Source organism: Xiphophorus hellerii, chromosome 19, assembly GCF_003331165.1.
Source record: "Xiphophorus hellerii strain 12219 chromosome 19, Xiphophorus_hellerii-4.1, whole genome shotgun sequence".
Taxonomy (NCBI): domain Eukaryota; kingdom Metazoa; phylum Chordata; class Actinopteri; order Cyprinodontiformes; family Poeciliidae; genus Xiphophorus; species Xiphophorus hellerii.
Window position 1 is genome coordinate 9,589,277 of NC_045690.1, and position 17,953 is coordinate 9,607,229.

At 37.9% G+C, this 17,953-nt stretch overlaps 1 protein-coding gene across 6 annotated transcripts in view; it reads left to right on the forward strand.

The window, feature by feature from the left end:
- Positions 1-368: 368 nt before the first annotated feature.
- col12a1a (collagen, type XII, alpha 1a) overlaps positions 369-17,953 on the forward strand; it is a 67,916-nt gene continuing 50,331 nt past the window's right edge. For 3 of the 6 annotated variants that reach the window (XM_032546360.1, XM_032546356.1, XM_032546359.1), the window contains exons 1-13: positions 369-559; positions 1,602-1,707; positions 6,040-6,156; positions 6,244-6,387; positions 7,199-7,252; positions 8,050-8,313; positions 8,429-8,593; positions 8,832-9,005; positions 9,104-9,394; positions 9,476-10,078; positions 11,200-11,478; positions 11,560-11,835; positions 11,915-12,187. In XM_032546360.1, the coding sequence (XP_032402251.1) occupies positions 1,638-1,707; positions 6,040-6,156; positions 6,244-6,387; positions 7,199-7,252; positions 8,050-8,313; positions 8,429-8,593; positions 8,832-9,005; positions 9,104-9,394; positions 9,476-10,078; positions 11,200-11,478; positions 11,560-11,835; positions 11,915-12,187 (2,710 nt within the window). In that variant the 5' untranslated portion in view covers positions 369-559; positions 1,602-1,637. The remainder of the gene's footprint in view (positions 560-1,601; positions 1,708-6,039; positions 6,157-6,243; positions 6,388-7,198; positions 7,253-8,049; positions 8,314-8,428; positions 8,594-8,831; positions 9,006-9,103; positions 9,395-9,475; positions 10,079-11,199; positions 11,479-11,559; positions 11,836-11,914; positions 12,188-17,953) is intronic. The other 3 variants (XM_032546357.1, XM_032546361.1, XM_032546362.1) reach the window with 3 other exon arrangements.

A 17,953-nucleotide genomic window follows, 5' to 3' on the forward strand; every position in this document is an offset into this window, starting at 1 on the left:
AAAACATAACTCTCTTATAGTTTACTTTTATGTTTATTAATCCATTCTGATGAATAGCTTTCCCCCAAAAGAAATATTTGTTCAGAAAGCCTGAAATTCATATTTTCATCTTAGATGCTTTCTGTCGCAAATAAAACACTTCCTCTTGTCAGAGATGTCTGGCCAACTGCTGTGAGGTCATATTAGATCTGGAGACTCATTATATCAACAGACCAAAGGAATGCAAGAGCGGGGTTAAAAAAAAAGAAGCAATTTCCAAACATGGGCTCGCTCTTTGCGGGGGACATACATCAGGAAGGGAGGCTGAACTTTCGCAAGAAGCCCATATGTTGGAAAAACGAGAGCTGGAACTGCCCCCCTTGTTAAGTAGCCGATGGTAGAAAGATTCTTCCCACTTGGAAAAAGGCTTTTCCTCCTAAGACATCTGGCTGGTGGAGGCTCCGGTAGTCCCCACAGAGGACAGAGGGGTCCATTTCTCTATTGGTTTAGAGAGTGGGGGACTTCAAGCAGGCTCATCTCATTATCTGCTCCCTTTAGTTTTTAACGGGAGCTTTTACTGGTAAGTAAACACAACTTTATTTAAACTATCAGGAGATTTGAGATTTTTTTAAAAATCTTTTTTTATATATAAAAAAGATTTTTATATATAATATGTGTATATATATTGTAATTCTTTACTCTCGTTTTTGCATATATTAAGTACACATTGAGCAAAAAAAAAAAAGGTTTTAAGTTAAGTTATTTTTGACTGATCTCCTTATTAAATTGAGAAAAAAAATTCCAGTGTTAGAAGTTGCAGGGCACATCTACAGAGGAGTGTCCTCTGTAGATCAAATGATTTGATCTGAGTGCCCTCAGATCAAATCATTTGATCTGATTTCATAATTCAGCTCAAATGATTTTCATATGCCAACAAATCCATCAGTGCCCTTCTAGATGCAATTCTTCTGCTTGTGCACCAGGCGGAGTGCCGTACCTGATCATACAAATTGTTGCTTTTGAAACAACCTGAAATACAAATGTTCTTTTTTTTTTGTTTGAAAGAAAATTGCAAATTTACAGCAAACACTAAGATGATGTGGACAGTTTAAGCTCACTGATTTGCTCTTACACTCTGTGTAAAGAAATTGAGTTTTTTGTGTTCAAAGTGAGTTTTTGGCTACCCTAAATGGGCACTTAGACATGCCCTGCAGGGCATTAGTAAGTGAAAACCACAGATTAGGCTCTAGTGCATGTAGTGATCTGCATTGTGAACCATCAAAGAGATCAAAGGCAGGCAGAAAGCTATCAGTTCTGCAGTGTGTGCCATCAGAAACTTGAAACCAGATGAGCTTGTGTTAACAGTTTTCTTCTTTTTTTTTTTCGTAAATCCCTCTACAGTGTTAATTATACACCTCAGAGTATGGGTGTGGACTGAAAGCAGCAAGGTGTGGCACTTATTGTGTAATGAAGCATGGATAAATCTAATGGTTTTTTAAACACTTCAGATCAGTTGTTAATTCTGCCAACTAAAAACGCTATTTTATACTGACCTTCATATCTTACACTAACCGTGGTAGCTGTGTAGGCCAGTAGCTCAAACATCCTTTCTGTCCTGGCAGATTGATTGATGTGCTGCTGATCCTTCAGGGTCAAACATGAAGATAAGGCTGTCGCTGGCTGTGGCTGCCTTCCTCGCAGCTCTGCTGTCCTCTATAGATGCTCAAGGTAAATGAAGCCATCTGACTTTGCTCTTCTCACATAAACTGTCCTGCTCTTTATCGCTCCTTTTCTTCTTTCCTATTTATCTCCTCTGGTTTCTGAAATTTAAGGAGTATGATTTTTTTTTTATTTTGCAGAAATTATGTAAGAGATAAATAAACTGTATGTCCATGATAAATTGAATAAAGTTATTGCTGAATGTTCTTTACCTATGTGAATGATTCCATGTTGACTGTTATTCTTTCCCCTCTCATTTTAAATGGATTTAGTCTGACTGATCTTTGGGGTAACAAGAATTTTTGCCTTTAGACAAAATCAGGATTCAGTTGCCTTGTATTCAAATAGCAATTTAGATTGGATAAGCAAACTATTCAGCAGCAATTTTCTTGCTAAGATTAGCAAACCGAAGCTTGTTTCTTATGTAATTTAGCAGAACACTTAGAAGAGTAAAAATCATTTCAGTGATTATGTTTGCTGTCTGCTGTTTCAGTTTTGTGTTGAAACACTTTTTTTCCCCAAAGAAAAGTAGGAAAATTGCCATAATCCTTGCAATGAAGTTCTTAAGTACTTTTGAAAAATGTTGCAGGATGTTGTGCATATATAAAAGTTTCCCTGCTGTGGTTTTTGTAGCCTTCAGCAGTAACTTGTAAAACAATAGGTTGAATCCAGTCATTTCTAGTGCATCTAAAAGTTTACGATATGGACAGATTACTGTTTGTCCTTGTAAAATGTAGCAGAGGAAATTATTTCTAATTTACAGCTCTGACACGAGTGTACCAGAAGTTAAATTCCCCATTAAGTCCCATAAATTAATATATCATGGATGATTGACAGTGTGAAGTAGCACCAATAATTCCACAGAGAATGATTTATTAATCTCTTATGCAACCACCTCATTCAGAGCTAATAGCAAAGACGGATACATTGTGTGGAAATTTTCTGATATTTTCCTACTGAGAGCTCTCCTCCCTGGTGAGAGGAGTCTGGCCTCACATATCTGCACTAAACGGAATGGAAAGATGAAATACGAGAGCTGCAAATTAATCCTCAGACAGCACAAAGACAAAGAGGCTTTCTAAGGCTTTTTTTTTTTTGCGGGCATTTGCAGAAACGCTGAGTTGCGAGACATATGGAAAGTTAATATGCGCCAGTGTTTAATGTCAGCACATGTTGCGGAATTACTTTGGCATCTGTCCTGCCTCTTTGGGGAGAGCTCTTTTCTCTTGGTCTCCCCTCCTGGCGGTTGTTCTGGTCAGGACCGCTGACTGGCTGACTGGATGGAGACTGAGGTAGCACAACAGTAGCCAGACTCTGGCCCCTGGGAACTAGAGGTATCTTTTTATTGAGAACTGACGGGGCCATCATCCATCTAACAAAAGCAAAACCACAGGATCTAAATAACTGACCAGAGTTTGTTATTCTTTACAAAACCATCTTTGTTCCTTGAGTATATTTTCCAACCAGAAGGCATAAAAAAATGCTGTGACCAATTCAAGCAACACTCTCAAACCATCTCACCATGAACACATGTGGAAGCAACCAACTGAAGACCCACTCACAAGTATTATTTCTAAAATTCTTGACAAATCAATTAGCAACACAAGACTGTTCTACACTCCTACACATCCAAAATTTAATTCTATACCTCCATTCGATGAAGAAATAAAGGGGAACGCGATCTGCCGGGCTCCTTGAGTTGAAATGCCAGGTTGGTGAATCTCCAATCCAAGTTTTTGAGTATTTGGCGGGCTCCTGTTTGTCGTCTGCCTGTGCACTCAGTTTGTTCCAAGCTATGGCCCTTTCCTCATAGTGAATTTTAAAATGATATTCTTGCCTCTCGTGTGTTTGGTGATGTCTACTGCATGTTCTTAAACTAATTTCATCTGCATCATTGTACTACATTAGCTGAACTAAGCCAAATTTACATTTAAATTTAACTTAATAAGTCCTGTTTTTTAAAATTGTGTGTTTCTAATATCCATCCATCCATCCATCCATCCATCCATCCATCCATCCATCCATCCATCCATCCATCCATCTATTTTCTAACCCCCTTCTCCCTAGTGGGTGCTGGTGCCTATCTCCAGCTAACGTTCTGGGCGAGAGGCAGGGTACACCCTGGACAGGTCGCCAGTCTGTCGCAGGGCAACACAGAGACAGACAGGACAAACAACCATGCACACTCACACCTAGGGAGAATTTAGAGAGACCAATTAACCTAATAGGAAGCCGGAGTACCCGGAGAGAACCCACACATGCACAGGGAGAACATGCAAACTCCATGCAGAAAGACCCTGGGCAGGGAATCGAACCCAGGACCTTTTTGCTGCAAGGCAACAGTGCTACCAACTGTGCCTAATTTTATAAATCTATATTTTCTTTTTACATGAAATGAAAGCTATCTTTAGGGCAACATGTAGCACAGTAGCCCAGTCAGCTTTGGTCCCCCACTCCCACAAGTTGAATGCTTGCTCAAAAGAATGAAAGTTTGCTAGACAAAATATAATTTCCTGTAATGACCTTTGTATTTGTCCTTTCTAAAAAGTATCTAATACAGCATCATCTCTTCAAATTCTGTCAAATACACAGAAAAACTAGACAGAATGACCAAAAACATGTCATAGTATCATTTTAGCCCAGACATATTGAATAGGCCCAAATTTAACAAAGCTGATCCATTCTTGTACTTTTCTTTGTTTTTGTTTTATTTAAATCAGTTTGGACATTTAATGTACTTTGTAATCAGGGCAAGCCCTAGCATGATGTAAGCCCCAGGCATAGAGTCAGTTTTAGGGACCCACTTACACAAGTATTTTTTAATGTACAGTACAATAGTTTGGCAGTCATATGCACAATGTACAATAGACTGAATTACAAAAAAGTTCCAAATAAATATGATATAATTTCTAGAATTGTTGTCATCCCTACAATACAGCGACCAAAATGCAGTGAATAGTATAGTTATAGACACATGTAAAAAACAAAGAAGGAGACATGAGACATGCTTAAAACTTGCTGTGATTACTTCTAGCACAAGGCGCTAGTGTTGGTTCTATGTCTTCATTGTTTCAAATAGCTGCTTATTGGTTAGCTGCATGCAAAATCAACTAATTAAAACAAATCACAAAGATATGCACTTCTTATAGGACACCAAGCTAACTATAGAAGAAAGAAATTATATGTCAGAACACTGGGCTAACAATTGGACTCTCATAAAAGTCCCGTTGACCGTTTTTAAAATTGCATGTAATTTGTAAAAGAAAAAAAAAAGTTTAAATATTATTGAGTATCCTAACTCATTTTGTCACAGGTATTACTACAAATATGCATGCATGTAAATTACTCATACTAAAACTATCCTTTCCATTTTATGAAAGAATATCATTTTAAAATACGTTTGTCATCTCTGTCTGTGTGACTCCAACTTGTACATGGATACCTACCAGTCAGTCAAAGTTGTTCATTTAAACAACTTTCTCATGTACATGATGCATGATACTGTGACTGAATCATCTGAATGTAAAGACGCACTGTCTTGTCTTTAGTCTTTTTGTTGTTCTGTTTGTTGTATTTATGCACACTCTTTCTTTGTTTTGAAACATTTTTGGTTGAACAAAGTTTTCACTTGCCTTTTTGGTGCATTAAGCCAGAGAAAAAAGTACACAAGAGTCTCCAGCGACGATTTGTGTATTCTTTTTTACAGGTTTGCAATGGATGTGTGCCACTCACTTGTGCAAAGAGTCTTAACCAAATAAACTACAAACCATTTCTTGTCTCTGAAATATGTTTATATACAATGTATATATAACATATGGTTTTCTGTTCTGACCATCAGTAACCGTATGGCAATCTTGATTCCATTGTATAATCGGTAACTGTTGTTTTCTTTTTGTAATACTGAGTCCAACTTCATCATAAAAGCAGTGTAGTATGCGGTCGGGGCATGCAATGTGATGATTGCACTTAGCATGTGTTGTATGGTTCACACAGTGTTTGCACTTTTTGTGCACATGAAATGTGTTTGCCATTGCTTGAGTTGCTTGAGCAACTCAAACAGGTGCCATTTTGTTCTAAAATGGCTTCTCACTCCGTTTTTTTAATTTGAATTGTTGTCACATGTTCTCCATCTGTCACTCTCACAAATGGATGTCAGTTCTTTGTGCCTGCCCCCAACAACGAACAAGAGCGCTTCAGTTGTGAAGTGTTTGTAGTTGGGGTTTATGTATATGCTTGGATCAAATGGCCTTTTGTTTTAATTTGATCAAAAAATATATCCACATTTATACATGCTTTTTATTTTGTAATGTGATTTAACAGTGTTTGATCTTTTGTTTGCAGTGGAACCGCCCTCAGATTTGAAATTTAAAATACTAAATGAGAACACAGTGGAAATGTCATGGGTAAGCCCCTCGGCAATGATAGAGGGCTTCAGAATACAAGTGGTATCAGATGCAGGTAAGCATGAAGCAATTTAAGTCAAGTGAATTGAAACATAAAATAAACCCAAACAATATTGTAACTAGAGAATCATGTTATCCCCAGATGAACCAGCAAGATATTTGAACCTCGGTGCAGAAATATCTACAACATTACTCAACAATCTGACACCCGATTTAGACTACACGGTGTCAATAAATTCCTATTACGGTTCAGAGGAAAGCATCCCCATCTATGGACAACTGACAAGTATGTATGAGTTCAGCTTGGGAAGAAGATAATGGGTTAAATAGAAAAAAATAGAAGGACAATTTTTAAAAGTAACATCGGGAGGATTGTAAGTTCATCTTACAAAATAAGAATCTCATTGCAAAAATAAATCTTTAGTTATGCATTAAATAAATTCACTACACACAGAATCATGTATTTCTACCTTGCATTTCCTTTAATTTTGATGATTACACCTTATGGCATACACAGTCATAGGGAGGACTATAGGTCTCACAGTTCAACATTTCCAGCAGTATTAGTAAAAATTTACATCAATGAATGATTTAAATATATTATTATGTGCATATGAAATTTATATAAGTTTTGAATTGGATTACAACTGTAAAATAGCTTACTTTTCAATTATATTCTACATTTTTGAATTGCACCTGTACTCACCCAGGTCTGAGGACCTTTATGGCATTTTAGTTTACTCTGTATTGTGAGACAGCATGGAAAATCCAAGTTTTTCATTCATAAATTTTAGAAATATATTGGGATTTTTACTAAGATGAAAATGGAATGACGAGCAGTTTGTTCTGCAGGTAACTTGTGCATGCAAAAAGTGAAAAGACTCAGTTTCCATTAAGCCACAGGGACATCGGAAAGTCACAAAAAACAATACGTTTACTGTCTGGAGTTGTTGAGTTTTCATAGTTTATGATTGTGGTTTTTATCCTGGGGACTCAGTTTTATGATGTGTTGATTTTCTTGCCTGTTCTCTGTGAAAACGTACTCCGTGAATCTGGAGTTTTACTGTTGTACTCACCAAGTTTTCCTTTTGTTTCAGTTCAGTCAAGTAACACAAGTGGAAAAGCAAGGAAGCCACATTCAGATGCAATCAGTGAGTATGTTTACTTGTGCAGCAACCAAAATCTAAATAAAACCAGCCCTTGAATGCATCTTCCTTTTTTAAATTTAATTATAGAAGTGTGTTTGCTAAATAGGTAAATGTTTGAGGCTAACAGGATGGGAATTGGTTAATTTAATCCGAACAAGAGAGCAAATTTAATATAAGAAAACTTATTATGGATCAGAACCGTCTTTAAAACTCTTAATCAAAATATTCATAAAAAAAATAACCAGACATTTAATTGACTGAATGTGGCTTATGAGAAATGGGTATGAGAACGTATATTCAAAGAGACCACATACGCTCTGACAATGGAGTCAAGTTAAATGTTCCAGAAAATTTCATTTATGATTGAAGTCGTTGTGGGTTTTAAAGCTGAAAAAGACCCTAGTCAGTGGAGCCTCAGCTAAATGTTTAGTCTGTAAAGCCATCTGCTGGAATAACTATACCAGCCCACTGTTTGGCATCAGTTTATTTTTCCTTTTGATGTCTGAATGCAACTCTTAGCCATCCAACTACCTGTCAGGGATTTGATTTTATTTTGACATTCAAAAGAAGTGAGGCATAAAAAGTGTTGTTTGAAATCCAGCTTGCTGTCATATCCTTACTGGCACTTACTGTATTTAGAATATAAATTGATTTACTTTGAGAAACAAAAATTGTTTTATTATAATTGTTTCAAACCTAGATAATCCCAACCAATCAAAATGTTTAATGCAAAATCTAAACATTTTTGCTCTCCACTAATTGCCTGTCATATTGTTTGTTTCTCTACTGTGTTTTCTTAGAATGTTCTGTTAGTGCCATCGCAGATTTAGTTTTTCTGGTGGATGGCTCGTGGAGTGTGGGCAGAGAAAACTTTAGGCATATCCGTAGTTTCATTGGTGCCCTGGCAGGGGCCTTCGACATCGGCGAGGACAAAACTCGTGTTGCTGTGGTTCAATACAGCACAGACACTCGCACAGAGTTCCCCCTCACTCGTTACACCAGAAGAGGAGACCTTCTGCAAGCCATAAGCTCACTGCCTTACAAAGGAGGGAACACTATGACTGGTAAGGGGCTAGAGAGAATTTGAGTAACAAAAATGTTTTAAATGTGATGATTGTGTCGATGTGTTAAGTTCAATCTGCCAATGTAAAAATACAAGATGTATAATTCTTCGCTTAGGTGATGCCATAGATTACCTGATGAAAAACATCTTCACTGAGGCAGCTGGGTCAAGAAAAGGTTTTCCAAAGGTAGCCATGATCATCACTGATGGAAAATCCCAGGACCCAGTGGAGGAGCATGCTGAAAAACTTAGGAACATTGGAGTGGAAATATTTGTACTAGGTATGTTTTATTATTCAGGGTTTTGTTAAATCGTGGAGGGTTGTCTGTTCTTGGAAAGTGTTTTCATTTTCCATTGGTTTTTATCATGAGATTCACATTTGCCCTTAGGAAAAGTGAAATACTGTTGTTTTTCATAACTTTAGCAGTACTCCAAAGCAGCTAAGCATCTCTCACATCTGCAAAGCAGACAGGACTGAACGCTTGAGTTATTGGTGCTGTCATGCATCTTTCCATTCAGGTATCAAAGGAGCAGATGAAGATGAGCTCAGAGAAATTGCCTCTCCACCTCATGGCAAGCATGTTTACAATGTGCCCAACTTTGACCTGATCCAAGATGTCCAGAAAAAGATCATCACTGAAGTTTGCTCTGGTGTAGATGAGCAGCTTAGCATTTTGGCCAGTGGGGAAGAAAGTAAGTAAAATCATAATAATTTTATATGTGTTTGAGACTCTGTGCTTGACTTTAAAATTTCTCTCAAATAAAATACTTTATTTTGCATCTATTACCAGTGGTGGAGCCTGCCTCTAACTTGCAAGTAACAGAAATTGCATCCAAGTCAATGAGGGTGACATGGGATCCCTCCCTGGGTGAGATCACAGGCTACAAGCTGACACTTATTCCCATGGTACCTGGAATGAAGAGACAAGAACTGTACATTGGACCCACACAGACATCTATAAATGCACGAGACCTCTCTCCTGAGACCGAGTACGAGATCAGCTTGTTTGCCTTGAAAGGTCTGACTCCGAGTGAACCCATTCTGGACCTAGCAAAGACTCAGCCTGTCAAGGTGTCCACTGGTAAGTGTAGAATTTACTCTTGCTGAAAAGACACTCAATGAAATGTAGTCACTTAATTTATAATTTCCTGTTATTTCCTAGAGTGCTCCTTGGGAGTGGATGTGCAGGCTGATGTGGTGCTACTGGTTGATGGCTCATACAGCATTGGATTACAGAACTTTGCTAAAGTCCGTGCCTTCCTAGAGGTACTGGTCACTTCCTTTGACATCGGACCCAATAAAATCCAGATTAGCTTGGTCCAGTACAGTCGAGATCCACACACTGAGTTTGCCCTAAACACCCATCATGACATTAATGCTGTTGTAAAAGCTGTGCGTAGCTTCCCGTACCGTGGTGGTTCCACAAATACTGGCAAAGCAATGACATATGTCAGAGAGAGGATCTTCGTCCCAGGTCGAGGAGCGAGGGATAATGTTCCTCGTGTCATGGTCCTCATCACCGATGGAAAGTCATCAGACTCTTTTAAGGATGCTGCTTCCAAACTGAGGAATATTGATGTGGAGATCTTTGCTGTTGGTGTGAAGGATGCAGTGAGATCTGAGCTGGAGGCCATTGCCAATCCGCCAGCTGACACTCATGTCTATGAAGTTGAGGACTTTGATGCCTTCCAGAGAATTTCCAAGGAGCTGACTCAGTCCATCTGTCTGAGGATTGAACAGGAACTTTTGAAGATCAAAAAGAAAAGTAAGTGCAAAGTATTTAAAGAGTATTTACAGCTTTAGCGGATTATTTTACTTTTTTTTAGCTTCTTTTCTAGATTGTTTAGAGTAAATATAAAGGTAAATGACCAAATTTGTCAGTCTATTGATAAACAAGACATAATAATGTAGAGTTGCATTAGCCTGTGTAATCCAAGTTTATTGTTATTATTTGTTTCATTATTAATTTTTTTAACCAGACAGAAAAAAACAAAACATTGGGATTAAAGTATTTTTTTTACAAGGTTGACCAGGTCAAGAGGTAACACACTGACCTCTTGGCCAGCAGCACAGACTTCAAAAATACAAATTCTTAAAACAATTTAAGCAATTATAAAACAATCATTTTGCTATCTTACAACTGCAAAATAGTAATTTTACATTTGTTATTAAGACTAATCTTAAAAAAGCAGTGCAGGCAGACATAAAAAATAGAAGATAAAATGCCAGTAACTGTAAGCAATATAATAAAATAAAGTTAAACATTAGCTTATTGCTGCAATTTTCACTGGAATTCATTCCAGTGAAAATAATTGGAAATATGATTCTTCACTGGAAATATCATTCCAGTGAAAAAGGCATCCACAAAGGCACTGCTTTATGGATGCCTTTTACTTGAGAATAAATATAAAATTTAAAAAATTTAGATCTTAGAATATCTGTCTTGATCTTAATATTAAGATTTTTCAGTTGTATGGCAGAAAACCAGTCAAATTTGCTTGAAGCAGTGCCCAGTTTCATGCATTTTAACATTGCAGAGACATGTTTACTAAGAGAGGTTGGAAAGTATTATGTGTGCAATTAAATACAATAGGTACTGAAATAATTGCATTCAAGCAACCAGGCTGTTCCTGCTGAATCAAATGTCACTGAAAGTTTAAGAGGACATAGAGAAGTTTCTTTATAGACAGCAAACAGCTCTCTGTTATTAGTCTATGACTGTTCACTGTAAATATACCACTCAATGTTAGGTAGTAACACAATGAATTTTACAGTTTAAGAGCTGAATACAGCAATCGTACATCCACTTCAAAATGTACCAGATTTTTAGCTTCTGTACTCAATTTAAAAAGCAAAAGTTCTAAAAAGATATTCCTTTGCGTGCAGGCCTCCTTCCTCCACAAGATCTCCGTTTCTCTGAGATTACCTCCAGAAGCTTCCGTGCTACTTGGACAGCTCCTGCTGCTGCCGTTTTGTCTTACCTTGTGCGTTTCCGCAAGGCTGAAGATATCACTGGAGACTATGTTTCCCTGATAGTGCCAGGTGATACCACCACATCCATTCTTCCCCATCTTTTTCCAGTCACCACCTACGAAGTCAACGTCTTTTCTCAGTTTGACAAAGGAGACAGTTTTCCTTTGACCGGTGAAGAAACAACTCTTGAAGGTAAAAAATTAATTCAGATTTTTTGCAAGATTTCTGAATAGAAGGAAGATTTTTTATTTCTAATCAAACTTTTCCTTTCAGAGCAAGGCCAAGTTCGGAACCTCCGAGTGTCAGAGGAAACAACAAACAGTTTCAGGGTTTCATGGCAGGCTGCTCCTGGAGCTGTGATTAGGTACCGTCTGTCATATGTTCCTCTAAGTGGCACAGGAGAAATACTAGAGGCCCAGACCATTGGAGCAGAAACTACTATCGTTCTCCAAGAGCTTTTCCCAATCACCACCTACCGCGTCTCTGTGTCCCCTGAGTATGCAAGTGGCATAGGAGATGAAATGTTGATTGATGGTACCACCAAGGAAGGTAAGACAGGAAACCTCAATTGATCAGTATACTTTTTCTCTGCTGAGTAGCTTTCTTATTCATTCATGCCTGTTTTCAGTTCGGGGATCTCCACGAGACCTTCGTGTCTTTGAAGAAACAGTATCAACAATGAAACTAACATGGCAGGCTGCTCCGGGAAATGTTCTTCAGTACCGCATTGCCTATAAACCTGCAGAAGGAGGTGAGAGGAAGGAGATATCTGTCAACGGAGATACCACCCAGGCAATGTTGAAGAACCTCCAACCAGCCACTGAATATGAGCTGTTTGTAACTGCACGCTATTCCACCGGCTTGGGGGATCCTCTTCTGGGTACAGGAACTACTTTAGAAGGTAGGAAACAATTCCACTTAAGGTGAAAGTTTAAAACTCCGAGATGTTAGTTGGGTCAATTCTTAGTTCAATATGTATTTTGTGTTGATGAATATATTATGTTCTTTTTCTCATAAAATCTTAGAGACTGACATGATCATTTTGGAAAAAATTAAGAATTTTCAGTTTGTCATGCCTCTGCATGGCTGAAAACTAAATTTATTTCACTTGTTTATGTTGCAAGTCTGTCATAAAAATTCAGAATCAAATAATTGTGTTATTTTCTTGTAATAACACAAAGAAGCATAAAAAAGTGATATGGAAGTAAAGTAATAGATTCTTTCAAAATTTATTGCAAAATCTGAAAAGTGTACCATTGTGTAAAAATATAACAATGGAGCGGTACATATGTACTCAGCTCAGTAATTTATTAGTTTTTTAAAAAAACTATTTGCTATATTAAAATTGTTTATTTTTCACCTCTGACCTTATTTTGCGTGTTTGCTGTTTCCTTTCAATCATTTGTGGCAAACTGCATAAGGGAATTATCTTGGCTCTCTTTCTACAACTCAAAATCTTGCCAATCTTTTAGGTGCCAGAGTTGTAGAGCAAACATTTAATAATTGTCCTATGGATACTCCCATATGAGCTGTGAATTTTTGATGCTGCATAGGCCTCATTGCTGGTTTTATGATTAATGCTCCACTTACATGAGCTGTCATTTCAGGGAGTTAGTCATATAAGCTTGCAATTATACCCATGAGTTGTTCTGAGTTGGAGTATTGTTTTTGTAGCCTAACCTTTCTAAGCTGTTTCACAAATGTATCCCTGATTTGTCTGCTGTGATTCTGGGTCTTTATTAAGCTGTTTTTTTAACCAAAGCTTTTCACAAATCTGAGTTCAAATTACACACAGAGGAACTGTACTTAGTAATGAAGTGTTGTGTATCTTGTATTAGATTTTATTGTAGGGTATCAGATTAAAAAGGTGTTATGTACTGCATGCCACACTTCTCCAATTTTTATTTGTAAAATCTGATTTTTTTTCCACCACATTTTTTCCACAACTTTTTTTATAAAAAAAATAATAAAAAGAAAAAATATATATATATATATAGTTTGTAATGGAACATAAAGTAAAATTGATATGAGTACATTGACAAGGCACAATGAGTTGGACCACTGTATAATTTTCAGAAATAAGGATAGAATGCTGCTCTCAAAGTCATTCTTTTTGCACAGATGGTGGATTGTGGTAGCTTTGCTTCCTATTAAGGAAGTGGGAATTAAATAAATTTGGAATGCTCGTAAATGCTGAAAACATATGGAACAACTTGCATCTAATCTAAGCCATATACTTGTTTGGCAGTACTTTTGTACGTTGGTTTATATGGGATGTGTTATTTATTGAATTATTATAGCCTATCTGATCTATTTAGGATATTTTGTTGCTAATACAAAATATAATTTTATTCTGAAAATAAATAATTGTGTCCAAATGTCTACTTTCAGCTAAACCCATCTGACAGAACTGAGAATTCGGCAGCTGTAGGCCATCTGTGAGCTATGTTGTTGATCATGCAACAAAAGGTGGCTTGGTGCTCTGGTCATCTCACACAGTGCAGGAAATTGGTTGTAATCACCCTTGAGAAGAAGGTCAGAGAGGGAGAGCTACATGGAGGCAAGGTCTGAAAGGTCAACAACAAAGATACTCTGTTCAACAAAGAATACCATTGTTGCACTTTCCTTTCTGGAGAGTGTAAAATATTTCCTTTGTAACTTAAAGTAGAGTACTACCTTGAGTGTGCTATTCTGAACTAGAAGACTTTCTATCAATTACCGAATTTGGCTGAACAATAAACATATTTGCTTGGCTTGAAGATGGATGAGATGATTATGGTAAGATTAAGAGGATTAGTGTTCTTGGCCCATCTGCACAGGATTGGACACAAAAAGTTTTCAGGATGGCCTGGTTTAAATTAGGGTGCTCCATCTTAGAGTGCTTAAAAATCAGAAACTGACTGAAATAACAGGAAAATTTTTGACTGAGTTTAATTTGTCATTTTAAGTGCCAAAGTGAAATCAGTCTAGTGGTTGTCTTAAATCACAACCAAGAGTTTTTCTTATGGAAAGCTGTTTTACACAATTATAAAACATAGAAAGAATTATATGTAAATGTAATTGGTCTGAAGGAGGGGCAATTTATTTTCTCTTGTTTGTTCTAAGCAAACAAAGTGCTTTGTTAACAGATTAAGACCCAATCTGTGGTGTTGTCAGCTACACACCCACTCACAAAACGCTTCATTGACAAAGCGCGTTGCTTACCCACCTAAAGCTATAAAACTGTCATTCTTTTTGAATGATCCACTTTGTGAAATCTGTGTAGGCAAGAACTCAAAGGCTTGCACAAAGACCTCTCTTGTGACAAACAAGAAGCAATTGCCAAGACAGGAGCCTTGAGCTGGACAGAAACATCCTGAGAGGACTCAGCTGGAACCCACAGAAGGTGTCAGAAGGAGGACTTGGATGAACATCCAAAATGTGGATATTATATACAAACATGGTGAAATTATTTACTTAAGCTCAGGGAGTTTTATTCCACATGTGGAAGATGTTACCTAACATTGCCTTGAATGGTGGGTGATCTGTCTGTCTCGTCTGAGAGCGGACTGTCTGTTCATCTTTCTCGAGGGTGGAGCTAGACACAGGCAGAGACACAGCATGAGGATGAGAGGAAAGAATGTTACCTCATAATGTGAAATACAATGCCTTAGGCCATTGGGTGGGTTCAAAACGTATTATAACATCAAATGGTTCCACATTCAAGCCAACAAAACTGAGCCTACTTTTCACATGATACCTGAAAAGTTGTCATACCAACACATGATCACACCCAGTTACTTGTCAATACAAATACCAACTCAACCAGTTGCATGAGAGTAACTGCTTGCCCTTCATTTCAGTTTATTTACTGTTTATGCATCTAGATGTGGTGAAGACGACTTGCTGAAGTTTAAAGTGAGCATCAGAAAGGGGAAAAAAGTGGATTGAGACATTTAAAATGTATTGATGTTGTTATAAGGAAGATTGGCTTGCCAAGTGGAATTTGATGCAACCGTCATGCTTACAGAGTATTTTCTGAAAAAGAGAACGGTATTTGTGTGCATGAAAATTCTGTTTTGAAGAGCAGAATAGAAAAACTGTTTGATATGGTAGGTAAAGTAACAAAGAAGGAATGAGAATATCCTCTTTGTTTGCATAGCACATTGAACATTGAAGCACAAGGGCTACAGTAGCAGAAGACCACACTGGAAGTCTCTCTTCTTAGGTAAAAACTGGAAACCAGGGCAAAATTGGACAATAATAGCCTGGAAAGGTGGTGAGTGTTCCAATGAGTCCAAATTTCAGCTGCAATATTCAAATGGTAGGGCTACATCTTTGCATCCCTGATGCACGGTTGATCCATCTGCAGCCGTATTGTCAATATGATCTGTCTATGCCAAAAGACTGTAGAGCAGAGGGAGAATGGGATCCAACTAAGTACTGGCAAGTTCAACTGTCCAGAGTGGCCAAGGATTATATTTACCAGTTCTAATTTGTAGAAGAGCACAGGGTAATGCCCTGGGCTACCTTTTAGACATTTTCAGACTTTGTCAGAGGTATTGTCAGAATAGTTTTCTCCACCACTGTGAAGATCCTGTGATTTATGGCTTGGGGCAGACAGACTTGGCTTACAAACAGTAAAGACCTCATCTTTGTGGTTTGTGTATATGTTCAAGTGAACCAAGTGAAATAAAGTAAGGTGACAGCGCTGAGATGGCAAAACTTCATTTTTCCTGGAGTCATTTTGAAGGGGTTTGTGGAAAATAGTAATACAGACTGAGTAAGAGTTCAGTGGAATCGTTGAACTCAGCAGCTATTTTCTATTGATTTATGAAATAGGCACATAATACCAATGTTCTGCTGAAAAAAACAAAACAAAAAACAGTTTGTTCCCTCACTAAAACTTTGCTACTGTACGCTGAATTTTGACCTTTTCTTCTCTTGTTTGGAAGGTTGTGTCTTGTAAAGCAAAAATTATGAAATCACAATATCTGCAGGAAAAGATAGTTTGTTCTGTCTTCTTGGGTTTTCAATAAACATTTATTTAAAATGTGATGGCTTGATGGGTTAGGATCAAAATTGATCCAAGGAAGGAACAGTAGTGAACTGGCAACATGGTCACGCTGACTCCTGTCTGCCACTGAAAGTGTCAACAATGGGCATGTCAGCATCAGAACTCTACTATAGAGGAATGGACTATCAGGTGTCCTGATATGATCATATTTTGTACTTGGAGAGTAAGCATATCAAGCTCGGGAACCCATCTGGCACCAGAATCTACTTTTGGAAGAATGCAGTCTGACAAAAGCAGTTAAATGCTATGAAACAATGTGGACATTAGATTGACATGCTGGTCAGACTGGCGACCTGTCCAGGGTTTACCCCTCCTCTCGCCCCGAACATCAGCTGGAGAAAGGGACCAGCTTTCTCCTCCTGACCCCACTAGGGACAAGGGTGTTAGAAAATGGATGGATGGATGGATGGATAGATTGACATGTACCACATAATCAAGCACTGCTGCAGAACATGTGTACAGTTTCAAGGAAACAGCATTCCTTGACAGTGTGGATAATATTGTTCCTGAACCAAAAGATTTGGTTTTGGAAAATGTTTGAGGAGCTCAACAAATTTGAAAACTTAATTTGGCCTCTAAATTCCCAAAATCTCAATCCAACGGAGCAACTGAATAAGTAAGGTTCATGCTGGCAATATGTTGGTGCATGACTGCATGACTGCAGGGCTCTGGTTGAGACCATGCTTAAATTTGTTAGGTCTGTTTTAGCAGCAGATAGGTTACCAAAATACTCATCAACAGGTGTTCATAATGTTAAACCTGATCATCATTAGAGTTACCCCTTTCAGACCTTAATTTAGGAGGCTCTTGACTTCACAGGTTAAACAATTTGAAAGAGTGCTGAGTAGAAACTGCCGCAATCCTTTCTGTAAATATGGATTTACACAACCAAGCTACATGTAAACATATTTTTGGTAACTAAATACACTTGAAAAACTGACAAATTCTGAATGACTATTTAATTATTGGTTGTAAACCATGGTGGGTTCTGTGTACCATGTGCTTTGTTTAGGAGTGCTTTGCTCCTTGGAGTGGCCAAAGCTCTTGAGTTTGCCTCTAAGTATCGATGAAAAGCAACCCACTGTCTGCAGAAGTCATTATCTTGTGATCTTTTCGTGCTACGGCTCACAAGGCTGCTGGAAAAGTCAGTCAAGTTCATCCAGCTCGCTCTGTTTTGCTAAGATAAATCTTCTATTTGATCATGTGGTTATTTTTAAGAGGGACATGCTTTTTTCATGGTTCTCCAAAATCTGGAACTCTTCATTTGCTTCTGGGCTTGGCCATCACTCATGAAAAATGGCCACTGTTCTTAAGGTGCAGATTGCTCTACTTCACAGGCAGGTGGATGGGCACTATGTCAGTTCTAGCAGAAGTAAATAGACACCCAAAAGGACGTAAAGGTCGCTGCCTTGTGACAATTATAAAAATTATGCATTTCCTCTACAGTATGTTGAATTTGTTTTGTGGCTCATTCTTTACATTGTGTCATTTCTCTATCCCATTTCCATTTTGTTTGATGAATGAGGTTTGAGTCGGACCACCCTGCTTGAAGGCTCTGCTGTGTCTGTGATTATATTGCCATTAGCTGCTGGCATGTTGGGGTTAAGAGGC